The 12,944-nt window shown below is 42.6% G+C and overlaps 2 protein-coding genes across 2 annotated transcripts in view; one reads left to right on the top strand and one right to left on the bottom strand.

The window, feature by feature from the left end:
* LOC118432226 (leukotriene-B4 omega-hydroxylase 3-like) overlaps positions 1-3,626 on the top strand; it is a 9,511-nt gene extending 5,885 nt beyond the window's left edge. Inside the window, exons 7-12 of the mRNA XM_035843757.1 lie at positions 79-106; positions 199-389; positions 857-990; positions 1,849-1,916; positions 2,092-2,174; positions 2,688-3,626. Coding sequence (XP_035699650.1) covers positions 79-106; positions 199-389; positions 857-990; positions 1,849-1,916; positions 2,092-2,174; positions 2,688-2,865 — 682 coding nt within the window. The 3' untranslated portion in view covers positions 2,866-3,626. The remainder of the gene's footprint in view (positions 1-78; positions 107-198; positions 390-856; positions 991-1,848; positions 1,917-2,091; positions 2,175-2,687) is intronic.
* A 302-nt stretch (positions 3,627-3,928) lies between these two features.
* Positions 3,929-11,536, bottom strand: LOC118432003 (putative ankyrin repeat protein RF_0381). Its single transcript, XM_035843468.1, has 6 exons — positions 11,289-11,536; positions 8,945-9,158; positions 7,954-8,082; positions 5,783-5,932; positions 4,726-5,097; positions 3,929-4,505 (listed from the first exon to the last, which is right to left on the bottom strand). Exons 2-5 carry the CDS (start codon positions 9,128-9,130, stop codon positions 4,816-4,818), a joined length of 747 nt encoding a protein of 248 aa, XP_035699361.1. The 5' UTR covers positions 9,131-9,158; positions 11,289-11,536; the 3' UTR covers positions 3,929-4,505; positions 4,726-4,815.
* Between the last annotated feature and the right edge of the window lie 1,408 nt (positions 11,537-12,944).

Raw genomic sequence — 12,944 nt, 5'->3', positions numbered from 1 at the left:
TGTCCATCGAAGTTTGGCTGTACATAAAGTATGATTTCTCTGAATAACGAAAATGTTTTTTTCTTTGTTTTATGAGAGAGTCATTTGGGTCCAGTTTTCCACCCAAGTATTTCTTTTATTGGCTATGACCTCATTTTTGAGATCTATTTCGAGGCTCAAGTTCTATATAGCAGTGTGATGTTTCTATGTCTGGTGTAGGACGAAGACGGAAAGGGTTTGTCGGAGCGAGAGATCCGTGACGAGGTAGACACCTTCATGTTCGAGGGTCACGACACCACGGCGAGCGGTGTGTCCTGGATCCTCTACAACCTGGCCAAACACCCGGCCTGCCAGGACAGGTGCCGCGCTGAGGTGGACGCAGTGCTGCAGGGGAGGGCAGAGGTCAAATGGTGGGTCAGAGATCAAGGGTCAAGGGTAAATGATTTGATGCAGAGTTTTCTAGTGCAAGATAGGAAAGATGTCTGAAAAGGTAAAGGTAAAGGTAATTTAGATAGCCTTTTTAAAACCGTAGGGGTGAGTGGGTTGTTATCCACTGTGTCTAGGGCACCGACAGTATTGGGAGGTGGAGCCCAACCCTCTCCTTTTACGTTTTTTTACCTCCCCAACCAAAGTTTTTACACCTACATGTAGGTGGAGAGATTTAAGTCTTGTAAAGTGCAAGATCTGTAGCAGGGAAGGATTTGAACATTGGGCCTGAGGCTAGCTTCTGGGTCAAACACCCCGCAGTTATGCCACACCACCCCATGAGGTGTAACAATGGGTCACAGTTCAATCAATAGTTCAATAGTCAAGGATTAATGGCTTGGAAACCCAAAATCCAGGTGCAAACAGATTAGGATTTTTTGCTTACATGTAGGGAGGACCTGTCCAAGCTGCCCTACACCACCATGTGTATCAAGGAGAGTCTGCGGATGCACTCCCCTGTCCCGGGGGTGACACGGCTCACCACACAGCCGCACACCTTTCCTGATGGGAGAAGCATCCCCGCAGGTCAGCACCTGTTATATTATCTTAATACTATGCAGGGCTCGAATTTCATTTTTGGGATTAGGTGCACTGGTGCACCCAGCTTAAAAGATTGGGTGCACAAAAAAATTTTTGGGTTAGTTAGTTAAAGTCCTTCCCGCGCCTGATGGCGCATTGGGCGGCGCCCATCTCCGTTTCAGTAGCCCTTGGGCCACACAACGCAATTACTACAGCAGGGGGCTAGTCCACTGGTAGTGGTGTGTGTTCAACTTCCATACTCTTTCCCGAATGCTGAGTGCTAAGCAGAGAAAGCAGCATGTACCATTTTTAAAGTCTTTGGTATGACTCGGCCGGAGATTGAACTCACGACCTACCGAATGCAAGGCGAACACTCTAACCACTAGGCCATTGCACCGGTAAAATTTTTGGGTGCACCACTTAAATTTAAGTAATAACCTAATGATAAAACTTAGATACAAGCTATAAAATTCTTAAACAAGTACCATGACAGACATTTTTATTATCTTTCTAACACTTAGATGTCAAGAATGCATACTAGTATACTTTGATATCTTTACATACGTAAAACCGAAGAAAATATATGGGTGCACCCACAGAAAGTAATTGGGTGCACAGCTCCAATTTTGGGTGCACCTGGGTGCACATGCACCCAGTATTTTGAGCCCTGCTATGTCATAGATTAAAGAAGATGATGTTGCTATATTGCTTAATCTATGTACATGTATAAGATCCTAATTTAAGATTGCCTTTTTCCCTAATTAATTCATTCATCTGATAATGTTTGCAGTTGACATGTTGTTGATCATGTTATTTATGTACACATGTACAGACATACCACATTCTGTCTGTTCCAATGTGCAGGTGTTTCTGTGAGCATTGGAGTGCACAGCTTACATCATAACATCCATGTGTGGGGAGACAACGTCATGGTGAGTGGATTACAATATCATAAGTAGCATGTGTGATAATCATTTGCATTCAATGTTACATTTAGAAATGGTAAATAAGTGGATCAAAGCTCTGGGCAAGAAGAGTTGAAATATGTTTGGTGTTACAATCCTTGGTGACAATGCTTCTAAACCTTACTCCATCCTATCTGTACAGGAATTTGACCCTGAGCGTTTCTCGCCTGAGAACTCCAAGGGCCGCTCTTCCCATGCCTTCATTCCTTTTTCAGCTGGATCTCGGTAAGGCTCAATGATTGTCATTATCAATACAGATACAATGTATTATAAAACTCCCTTGGAACATCAGTGGAGAATTGTGTCTAAAGATAACATTACAGACCAGATTCTCCCCATGAACTAGGAACGTGGTTGATCTTTTGAGGATAGAACAACCTGTGGCTGACTATCAGACTTTACTATAGCCACTGGTGCTACACAGATAGATCACATCTTGTTTTAATGAATGAGTATCTCATGACTGTTCTTATGACTATATCTGAATACTAATTAATTGTTTTCCTTTATTCATAGGGCAACCTATATCCATTGTAAAAATAAGGTATTTAGGGATATCAAGTATAATGACTGTGGTTTCAAATTACAATATTAAAAATACCGCTGGTTAATGCCGTTTTTACAAACAACAGATGTACGTTACCACATGGATAAAGGATTAGAGATAATAGACACAGTTGCTCAACTTGAATACCTTGTTGTAGAATTGATTGCCCACTTGTGTTACCATGGCAACAGGAACTGCATCGGTCAGCACTTTGCCATGAACGAGCTGAAGGTCACGGTGGCGCTGACCCTCCAGAGGTACCGGTTAGAACTGGACGAGACCAGACCTCCGTACCGGGTCGCTCGCCTCATCACCAGGACCAGGGACGGTCTGTGGCTCAAGGTCTACCCCAGAGGAGCAGACAACTAGGGGAACCCACGTGGGGATACATGTATAATAATAATAAAGTTTATTGCAAATTCTTGCCTGAGGACTTCTTGCCGGTAACATGAAAGGGACAAACAGTGTAGAGCAGTATAGAATATGTCTATGTTTAAAAGCTAAAATGTAACTTGTTCATAAGACACCAACTTGCAAATACGTGTATATTGTATAATACACCCATGTTGGAATTCTTGTATAACTGATCCATATTGTTTAACTTGGGAATGCTTCTATAACAGACCCAGGAATATACTTTAGGAATGTGCTTGTATGTACAATGTACAAGAATTACATGTATATAGAGTGCATGGATTGTAAACCCATGTAGTAAAATATGTAATTCTTTGTGGTACTGGCATTTACCGGTATGCTTGATTTAGGAATTGTGTTTAGATATTTAAAAATATATATTTATGTCAAACTGTGATATGTTGGTGTGACAAAATGGAAAAGAGTATGAATCAAACTGCTTTTCGCGGTGGATTAGTTCATTGACAGGTGATTAGCAAAAAGGATTTTATCATAACATATATCATTCCATCCAAGGAGTTGTTTGGATTGACATTTGGCTAGGGTTTATCGCCATTGCTGCTACTGACTGTGTTCATGCTTGTGACTTTCTAATGACAGACAGATGTTGTGAAATTGCTGAAAACACAATGTGTGCTACAAAATGAGACAAAAAGTGTGATCATGTAAACCAACATTTTTGAGCGATTAAATCTTGACAACTGTAGTTGCAAATTTATTCCAGCAATGTTTACATTTCTCGTATTAACAATTTTAACATCACACCTCCACCCTTCTCAATTTATTTTCATATAATTATACCTATAAAGAGCTTAGCCTAGAACCCCCAGACGAGTGTGGTATACTACATAGTAGTATTTATCTCACTGGACTCAGAGACCTGCAACAAAGGAGTTTTTGTAAAATCTGCAACAAACTGTGTCAAATTGCTCCAGGCGTTTGCCAAATGGCGCTAATGGGTGCAAATTGACACCTAGAATTGCAATTCACTAATAAAATGGCACAAATGGGAGCAAAATAACATAATTCATATTTCATGATATTACCTTACCCATTTCATGGCATTAGAATCATACGTAAACATCCTTTTATCACTATCTGTGAAATGTGCCCAAACAAGTTTTATGATGATAAGACAAAAAGGCATCATAATACCATAAAAAATATGAAATGGACTAATAGAGTTATTGTCAAATTAGCCTTTTCACCCACCACCTTAGAGGTCCTATCATACAGCAGGTCAACAAGCCCAGTACAATGCAATGGGGTACATTTTCAGGTGAAAAGTACAACTCTTGGTCAATTTGATGATTCTGCTACTTCCTAGCAATCAAGAAACACAGCGGAACCTCATTGACTGTATGACAGGAGCATAACAAACACAAACTGGTGTTAAATGAGTACCTGAGAAGGAAAACAATAGGATGCTTCTAACGTACAATGTAACCTTTTGCAAACAGTGGCGAAAGAAGAACACTCTCCTTACAATTCGATAACACACTTCTTTCAAAGTAACAAGAAATGGAGAATGGTACAACTTTTAGGATACAGATGACAACTTTCTGACAACTTTGAGATGGTAGAAACATACTGGAGGGTCTGCATGGGGAGTTCCGACAACGATTTACGCTGAATTTAAAAGAACCCCCTACGTATTACGCTAAATCAAGGAAGGCAATTACGCTAAATTTGGTCGCCTCGCTACGAATTACGTAGATAAGATGGTTTTCCCTACGAATTACGGGAAATAAAATTGGCTGCCTACGCCTTACGTAAAAGAGCATGCAGACCCTCATACTGCATTAACCTCCTTGATAGAATAAATAAGCGGCTCTTTTCAAACCAATGCAACCTCTATCATTTGAATTTTTCCCAAGCTCGACAATATAGCACTAAGGCTGAGTTCTAATCCATTGCTGGCTGCATGTCCAGATAGTCCACAATAGCTTGGTCTGTGGCATAGTCCTGTGGGAACTTTTTCGCCTTGTCTCTGGCGTTGGCGTCACATCCCGCCTTTACCAGTAGCTGGACCAGGTCCATGTTGTTACCCATGGCAGCGAGATGTAGACATGTCTGGCCCTTGTCATTTGCGATATCGCTCCGGCAGCCGCTGTCTAGGAGAATGGAGGCGATCTCCTTGTTGTCGTGTTTCACAGCGTAATGCAGGGGAGTGTCGCCATCTACATTCTGGAGGATGCACATAGATTCATTGTGTTGTTTCATTGATTAAATCATGGACGTTGGTAGATCGTTACATCTTACAAATTCAGACCCCATTTTGGACCAAAAGATCAGCAACAAAACTTGAATCATTGATATTGGTCATTGACTGAATGTGATCATTGAAAAGTCTTTGAAAGATTATATAAGACCTTGGATGTCATTGAGGACTTGCATTTAGAGTCCTGTCATTTGTTCTACTGAAAGTCAACTGTCTGGTCTTTTGTACAATCCCCACTTTTTTATTTATTTTTAGATCATTTTTTAGATTTACAACATTTGTGGAAGTATTGACTTTAAAACAGGTGACTTTCACCTTTTCAAGATGGCAACCTGGAGACCAAACTGTAAAGTTTGATCACACACTCACACCAGGAAGAAGCCCTGCTTTTTTTCGATATTAGAATGGTGGGGTTTTTATACTGTGGATGGACCCACTTTGAATGTCCTATCCAGGGTATGCCCTCAACCAAAGCTTGATACTCTTTTTCGCCTGAGTGAGTGTTAGAGTGAGAAAAGTAAAGTGTAACAACATTGGGACATGTTTGGAGATCAAACCAAGGGCCCTTGATTCTGTGCCGAACACCTAATCATTAAGCTACATTGTACCACATTTACGATCAAATTGAAAGTTCGAATCTTCCTCCCTGACCTTGAAGTTGATCTTGGCCCTGCTCTGCAGCAGGATCTGCATCAGGTCCACATTCCCGGCATCCACCGCGGCGTGGAGCGGGATCTCAAAACAGCTGTTGGGCAGGTTCACGTCACTCGGAGGGTCGCACTCCTCCAGCAGCGTACACACCTGGAAATCAGATTATGCAATATTACGATGTTGGTTTTCACAGACAGGCGTAATGTCCCGGACCTACATTTCTACAAACCCTCATTTAGAGCGCCATTCGGACTGTCATCATGTGTATGCCTACTATGTTAAATATCAATAAAGAGTTTTAAAAAATTCATTTACAAAGTTAGCAAAGAGTAATTAGTGTAGCATGCTTGCATGCTGTTGATCCTGCAAGACCTTCGGTGTTTGAATCCAGGTTGTTGCTGCTGGACAGCTTCTTTGCTACTGAAAAGGGTTGTATTTCTCTGGACAGAGCTTACAGCCATGGCAACCTGTTTGTTGTACTTGCAATATGTTGAAAAACTCTCGGAGCATTTGTACAGTAGCTGTGCTTTACCATTTGGCTGTTTCTACAATTTTCTCTATGTCTATCGCAAAACAAAACCCAAAACGATGCAACAAAACTTACCAAAACGTTGTCATCTTGAATATTAACATAATTCCAGACCTGTACTTCTAACCTTTACCATTAGTATTTTGGGGAGTCAAATGATAATTAAGGACTATCAATAACACGCCGGTAGCTCCTTTGTCTGTCTTTCACTCAACCTGATCCTTTTGCCTCGAGCGGTGCAAAATTGATACGATCGTGCGTGCTCCTAGCCTGACTAAATCCTGCCTCTGGCTGAGCCCCTCCACTGGTCTCGGGAAGGAGGCCCAACATGCCCCGACAGCGAGAAACTGTGTAATACACACTGGGCTAGAAAGCTTTTAAAAGTTTTATCAAGCGTTTTTAACAGCCGTGATATTTTGAATGACATTAGCTCTGTGTAACGCTATCCGGAGCTAGTAGGCTCCTCCCTGCCATGTAGGACGGGCCTAAGAAGCGCGATTAAATCAGGCTAGAATGACATCAGTTAGGTTAAAACACGTGAGACACTCGTACCACAGCACGAGATGGCATCAAATACTGGTACTAGTTTTCCACTTGCAGACCAGTCTTGTGGCGCTTAGGCTACATCTGTTCCCTTTGTCTTTAAGACTACAAACACAGAGCGACCGTACACTGTGTGGTGCAGCGATCAAAATTGGACTCGTGTGACATTTCATTTCATAATTGGAATGCGGTGCATATCAAAATGTGGTTGAAGAGACAATGCAGCACACAACGTAATCTGAAAACGTTATCTACGAAATTCGTTGAGTGACCTGGCGCACAGCGGTCGCAGCGCAGACGCAGCGTAAGGGGTTGAAAATCGCCAGTGAAGCTATATCTTGAGGTTCCCATAATATACATTGTACATTTGTACTTATTTAATTGCTTTGAATGCAGGCTGTTAAAGGTCTACTACGCAGTTTTTTGCGCTCAAATTTGAAATATTCTAGAACTAAGAAATCTCAGATTTACTACTACTTTTTGACACTTTTTGACACTTTTGTGTCATTATTTCACGTTTGTAACGTAGAGAATTAGCCTACAGACATTTCGTCCTACGTGTGCTGTAACTTGTTGACCCCCCTAGTTAGGCACTGGTGAGAATTCAAACAAGAATCAATCAACAACAGTTATTGGTCGGGAATCTCCGGTGAGTTCCGGGTGCGTGCGAAAGGTCACGGTGAACCACGTGACCAATCTCCGGGTAGGCTCGGGCAGACTCGGGACTACTCGGATTTCGTCGGTGAAGAAACAAAATGGCTGAAACCCAGGGCGGGCGTGCAGATTCCCAGGTTTTCAAACGCGCTCGCACGGGGAAAATATCGACTCCTGACATGCCTTGAATAGTGTTCCGTAACGTGGTAGGCTTGATTCAACTAACTATATAAAGAAATGGCCGGAAAACGGATTTTTTGTTTTCGGTTTGAAGCGCAAATAACTGCGTAGTAGACCTTTAAACGGATGGCGTTGTGCCAGACACTTTTACAGTAACTGAAATACCCTATTTAGTGGTCAAAATTTGAATATGGACTCTTGTGGCTTTTATGATACTGCAACAGAAGTAAAGTATAAATTGCCGAGACATCTCCACCAATCTTACCAGCTCCTCTTTCTGCATCTTGACGGCGAACATCAGCAGGGTGTCACCCGTGGAGGGCTGCCGCCAGTTCACGTCTGCGCCCGCGCGAATCAGCTCTCGTACGATGTCCAAGTGGTTCTTAAATCCTGCCTGGTGTAGAAAATATCGGAAGATTTGATTCGACACCGTAGAAAACATCGCAAGATTTGCATTGATTCGACACCGTAGAAAATATTGGAAGATTTGATTCGACACCGTAGAAAATATCGGAAGATTTTATTCGACACCTTAGAAAATATCGGAAGATTTGATTCGACACCACCGTTAAGTGCATTTTTGAGAAATCTTATCTTGGTGTTGGTCCATTCTGGAAAGAAAAGCTCTAAATTTTGGAAACGTTTCAATATTACTTCAGTTGGTATAGCAATACAATATGCATATCTTAACCTTGCATGAATGCACGCTTGTCAATGATTTAAAGGACATGTACAGGTTCGTGGAATTAAACTATTTTAAAGACCATAACTTTGAAATCATTGTGTCTGTCCTATCTTGTCAATTTTTCTTTCTTTGCATAAGAAGACCACGTGTCTAAAACGATCACTTTACACTGGTCCCCAGGGTGGTCTTTTTAGACAAGTTTCACTGTAGTTCGAACCTTAATTACACTCAAACCTGAGACTCTTTAGTCTAGAGACCACGGTATCTTTTTCTAAGCCTGTGTGCCACCTAAAATCAAAACTTATGACAACAGATGTATCATACGTAAAATGATTACAGTCAGACTGTACGTATACCACTCCTTGCATGGTTTATAAAGAAAGATATAAACCAGGGATATATACTAAAAATTAGTAAACAACTTACTCTAGAAAGAAAGCTGCTGGGGGGCAAGATCGTATCAAGACTTAAGTCTTGACCACAGGTGGAATATCATAAAGACTTAGAACAGAAAAACGTCATCTAAGTAAGATAAAACGTTGTCGGAGATAGATTGTGTTTCAGGACGAACCTGCCAGAGGAAGTTAAAGGCCCTGTCGCCGTACACGCGGTCGAGTTCGAGCTCCCCTCGGCTCAGCTTCCGAACTTGGCCGAAGTTGCCCGAGTCCACGGCCGCCCATAGTTCCTCGACTTCGTCATCGTCGTAAACCAGGGAGGAAAGTTTCCTCTGGCGAAAGGCGGTCGCTCGCTCCTCCATCTGTTTGTCGCACTACGTACGTATCCTCCTTGAACAATATGAAAGGAACATAGACATAGACATAGAACTTTATTGCATGACACCTGTACGGAACAATTTGTAAACAATTAACACCTCAGTGACTGTGTCGAATCTAGAGGGAAAACGTCTGAAACAGTTCTTGGATTTTGTTACTCTTCACGTCTTTGCCGTGCTGCCGTCAGTGGTATGGATTGAATAATGAACAGAAACAGGATAACAAATTATTTTATAAGATGTAACATTTTTGGCGCCTCTTGGCTCAAACAAAGGATAGACTATGTGCCGTACGTGGCCCATTGCCCCTAAAGGAATGTAAGGTGAGGGAGTGTAGGGCAGGGGCGTAAATATGATGCGTACATATGACAGCTCTGTCTGGGGCTCACAGACAAACTCAACCGCACATTTTTGAGACTCACAAGAGTTTACTTAAACAAATATATGACTCTAATAGAATCCGGCTCCGCGTCCATGTGTTTCTCACGTTTGCGGCATTTAGTAGTGCACCTGTCTTTTTAGCAGTGCACCTCTATGCCTTCTCGTAAAAAGGCGTACTAAATGCCAAAAGACACACACACAAAAAACATTGATACAAAGCTGGCTCCTATCGTCTTGGAGATCACAACAACATTGTACATGGCTCTTAAGACTTGCCACCGATGGGTCGGTTTCGAGATTAGAGCGATCAACAAATACAAAACACATAAAATATTGAAACTGAGATGGATCGTCCCGGAGCTTGCGATTATGACAATCTACGTAATATAAAGTGAGTACATTTGAAAAGAACTAACATCTGTCAGTGAATTACCTGTATGCAAACTTGCGGCAAGCCGGGTACCGGGTGCTATGATATTTCCCAACTAGACTCTACTGTCCTCTACTGTCACACTTAACAAATAAAGCACGTAAGGTCCCACGTGAAAAATCACCTTTAACACGGCCTTGGGTGTCTTCGTTGTGCTTGTAATGCTTTTGTCGGCAATAGCCGTAAATTATCTGAGTGGACCCTCGGGCAAGACGCTAACTACTGTGCTACACCTACAACTTATGACATATCTCTAATCTATGCCTTAGTCGAAACAACTGTACGGGTCAACAAAGGGCACGATAATACCCAGCTGAGTGCTACCAGCATACGTACATTGTACCTGAAGATAATTAATAAGATATGTGCGGGTGGCATGCGTGTTAAAGATGAAAGGTCCGGCTGTTCTAAGCTTCCTCCCTGTTATTTACTACGTACAGATTGTCAGTGTAGATAGTAAAGTGGTAGAACCACAACATTTACTGGGAAATAGCAACATTTGACGGCCTGAAGGCCAAAAGGACTTACAACGTGTGAAAAATACACGGCAGAAAGTAATAATGCTAGCCTATACTGCTCTCTCCCCTTTCGAAAATAACTTATTATGTTGTAAAGGTCTCCAAGTGAAAATCTCCACGGCCGAAACGTGCTTGTTGCAAACTTTTTTTCAGCTTTTAAAATTCTTGTAGTATCAATTATCCTGCTATGCCCTAACACAAGGACAACACTGTTTAATGGCCCTTAATTGAATCTGATAGCCATCGGGACCTGACTCAAGGCCAGTTGTAAAACCCCTGTCGCACAGCAGGGGAAGAGTGATCGTCTGGGAGCTCTCCAGCGACCTTCGGGCGCTCAACATATACGGCCGAAGCTCGGCAACTGTCACAGTGGCATGAGCTATCGGTTATGGGCACATAGCATTACTAAAACTAAAAGCATATCAAGCAAGGTCCGACATTCAAACGCTTTTTACTACAGCCACAGGCATATGTTGACGTACATACACAGACAGGGGGAACGCTTAACACGGGCACCGCGTACCTTAATAATACTGCAGCAGGCTAGGACTTATCCGTGACATAAACAATGCATAAGGGCAGTGTTCTCCTTTCACTTCTATGTGTATACTTACTCACTACGTCTACAAATAAACTAGTACTGCAGCAAAAAGTAGGGGCTGGCAAAGGTGTTACTATACTTTTAGTACTCAATCTATGAACAGAGAGTACTGATAACAATGTGTACAACGATTCGTAAGCGTAACGTACTGCAGTACTACTAGACCGATTGTGAACTGTCGAGATATAGATATCAGCAAAGTTGAATACTGACCTGTCGTTTTAGGTTGTTATCCCAGTATCCTCCGTCGTCCGTAAGTTCGTCCAGGTAAGAAGCACAGGTAAATAATGAAGATCCTTTACACTACCACTACTGTCTCGACGAAATAGTTGTTCCCTGAAGCGACCATCTTTGGAATAAAGCAGTTTTCCCACAGGCTGCTGCTCTTTGGAACGGGAATAATGATAAATAAGTGCTAGGCAGCTGTGGATGGTATTCTATGCGGCATCACAGGTAAGTTGCCTGCGGGCATAACGCTGGCTGAATAGGGGTCAGCAAGGTTACATGTGACCTTAAAGCGGGGGGGGGGGGGATCTCCAGGCAGATCCTACGGTAGCATTAGACAGTATCATAAAGCTGGCAAAGGAGTGACCACCTAGGCCATCTGCACTCCTTGGCCAGCTTTTGATACTATCTTAGGCCACCTCATGATCTGCTTGGAGATTACGGGGTGTGAGTTGGTCAAATTTTTACCTCCACTGATGCAGTCATTGTGTATTCTCCAACAGTGGTTGGGTCGGGGATAGTACTAATAGTCGGGATTTCTTTGCGGTTAGAAATATTTCCACTAGTAATACGTTTGTATCCCCCCGAAACAACCTCTGCTTGAAGAATAGCTATTGTGAAGAAAATCATAACTTTCTTCTGTCTTTGTATCGATCATTGTCGCTATTCTTGAATAAACTTCATTTCATGTAAAGTTGACAGCACGAAAATATCTGAGTTCGTGGTCTCAGTAAAACAACAATAGCAAACACAGAAATAACGCCCCCTCATAGACTACCAACTATATAATAATCTTTTCTGCTGGGTGAGCACACGCGGCTTTAACAATACGAAGTATTCTTTATTTTTGTACGTAAGCACTGTAATTAAGTGCTATGAAAATAAAGTCTATGGCTATTTGTCGGCGCCAAGCGATTTGAACATTGATTATTTGTTAAAAGAGAGAGGCCAAAAAGTAGTTACTCAAGCAACTGGATATGGTTTTGGAAACGGTCAGACGTTTCGGATAGAATCCACTAACACTAGCCCCAGCCTCCCGTACTTCACCACGGGTAAGGCCAAATCCAGAATGGAGTACGTATACATGGTGAGGCGCTACGCCAAGCAGCTGGCGCCCAGGCGCATCACGGAGGCGCGGGCACCGATGAAGGAGAGGCTCGGGACCAGCGGGATGGAGGGCATGGTGAGCAGGCTGGTCGGGATGAGGCGCTGAGGCACCCCGAGGGAAGTCGGCGGCGTCGTGGCGTTCCTCTGCTCGGAGAAGCGTCCTTCATCACTGGCGTGGCCATACCTGTGGACGGAGCCTTCCACCTCAAGTAAAGACGCTGCAAAGTCCACATACTCCTGGGTCGGTGGTTTGATTGTGACATCTTTGTGATTCGTGGTGGAAAAGTGGCAGGAAGGCATTTTCTACATTATTAGTACCTCCTTGGTCTAAGCAAGCACATATGGACATCTCAGTCGACCGGGGCTGCGTTCTCCCCTAAGCCACGTGTATTCTCGAGATCAAGGTCACCTGTAAAGTGACATTTGTATTTTGTATTGTATACAAAAAACTGCTGAGATGGAGACGTATTTAAATTGTCCTAAGAGAGTATTTTTATTTACTCTCAAAGCAGAGGTTAGGCTCCGGCTGTTTTTTTA

The sequence above is a fragment of the Branchiostoma floridae genome, chromosome 15, assembly GCF_000003815.2.
Source record: "Branchiostoma floridae strain S238N-H82 chromosome 15, Bfl_VNyyK, whole genome shotgun sequence".
NCBI classification, from domain to species: Eukaryota; Metazoa; Chordata; class Leptocardii; order Amphioxiformes; family Branchiostomatidae; genus Branchiostoma; species Branchiostoma floridae.
The sequence above is the reverse complement of the archived record's forward strand: the minus strand, read 5'-3'. Positions and strand labels throughout refer to the sequence as shown.

Coding starts and splice junctions, on each gene's coding strand:
- LOC118432003 (XM_035843468.1), bottom strand. CDS start 9,130: ATGGAGGAGCGAGCGACCGCCTTTCGCCAGAGGAAACTTTCCTCCCTG. Junction 8,083..8,944: donor CCTTTAACTTCCTCTGGCAG/GTTCGTCCTGAA, acceptor TTTCTACACCAG/GCAGGATTTAAGAACCACTT. Junction 5,098..5,782: donor GGGCCAAGATCAACTTCAAG/GTCAGGGAGGAA, acceptor TGCATCCTCCAG/AATGTAGATGGCGACACTCC.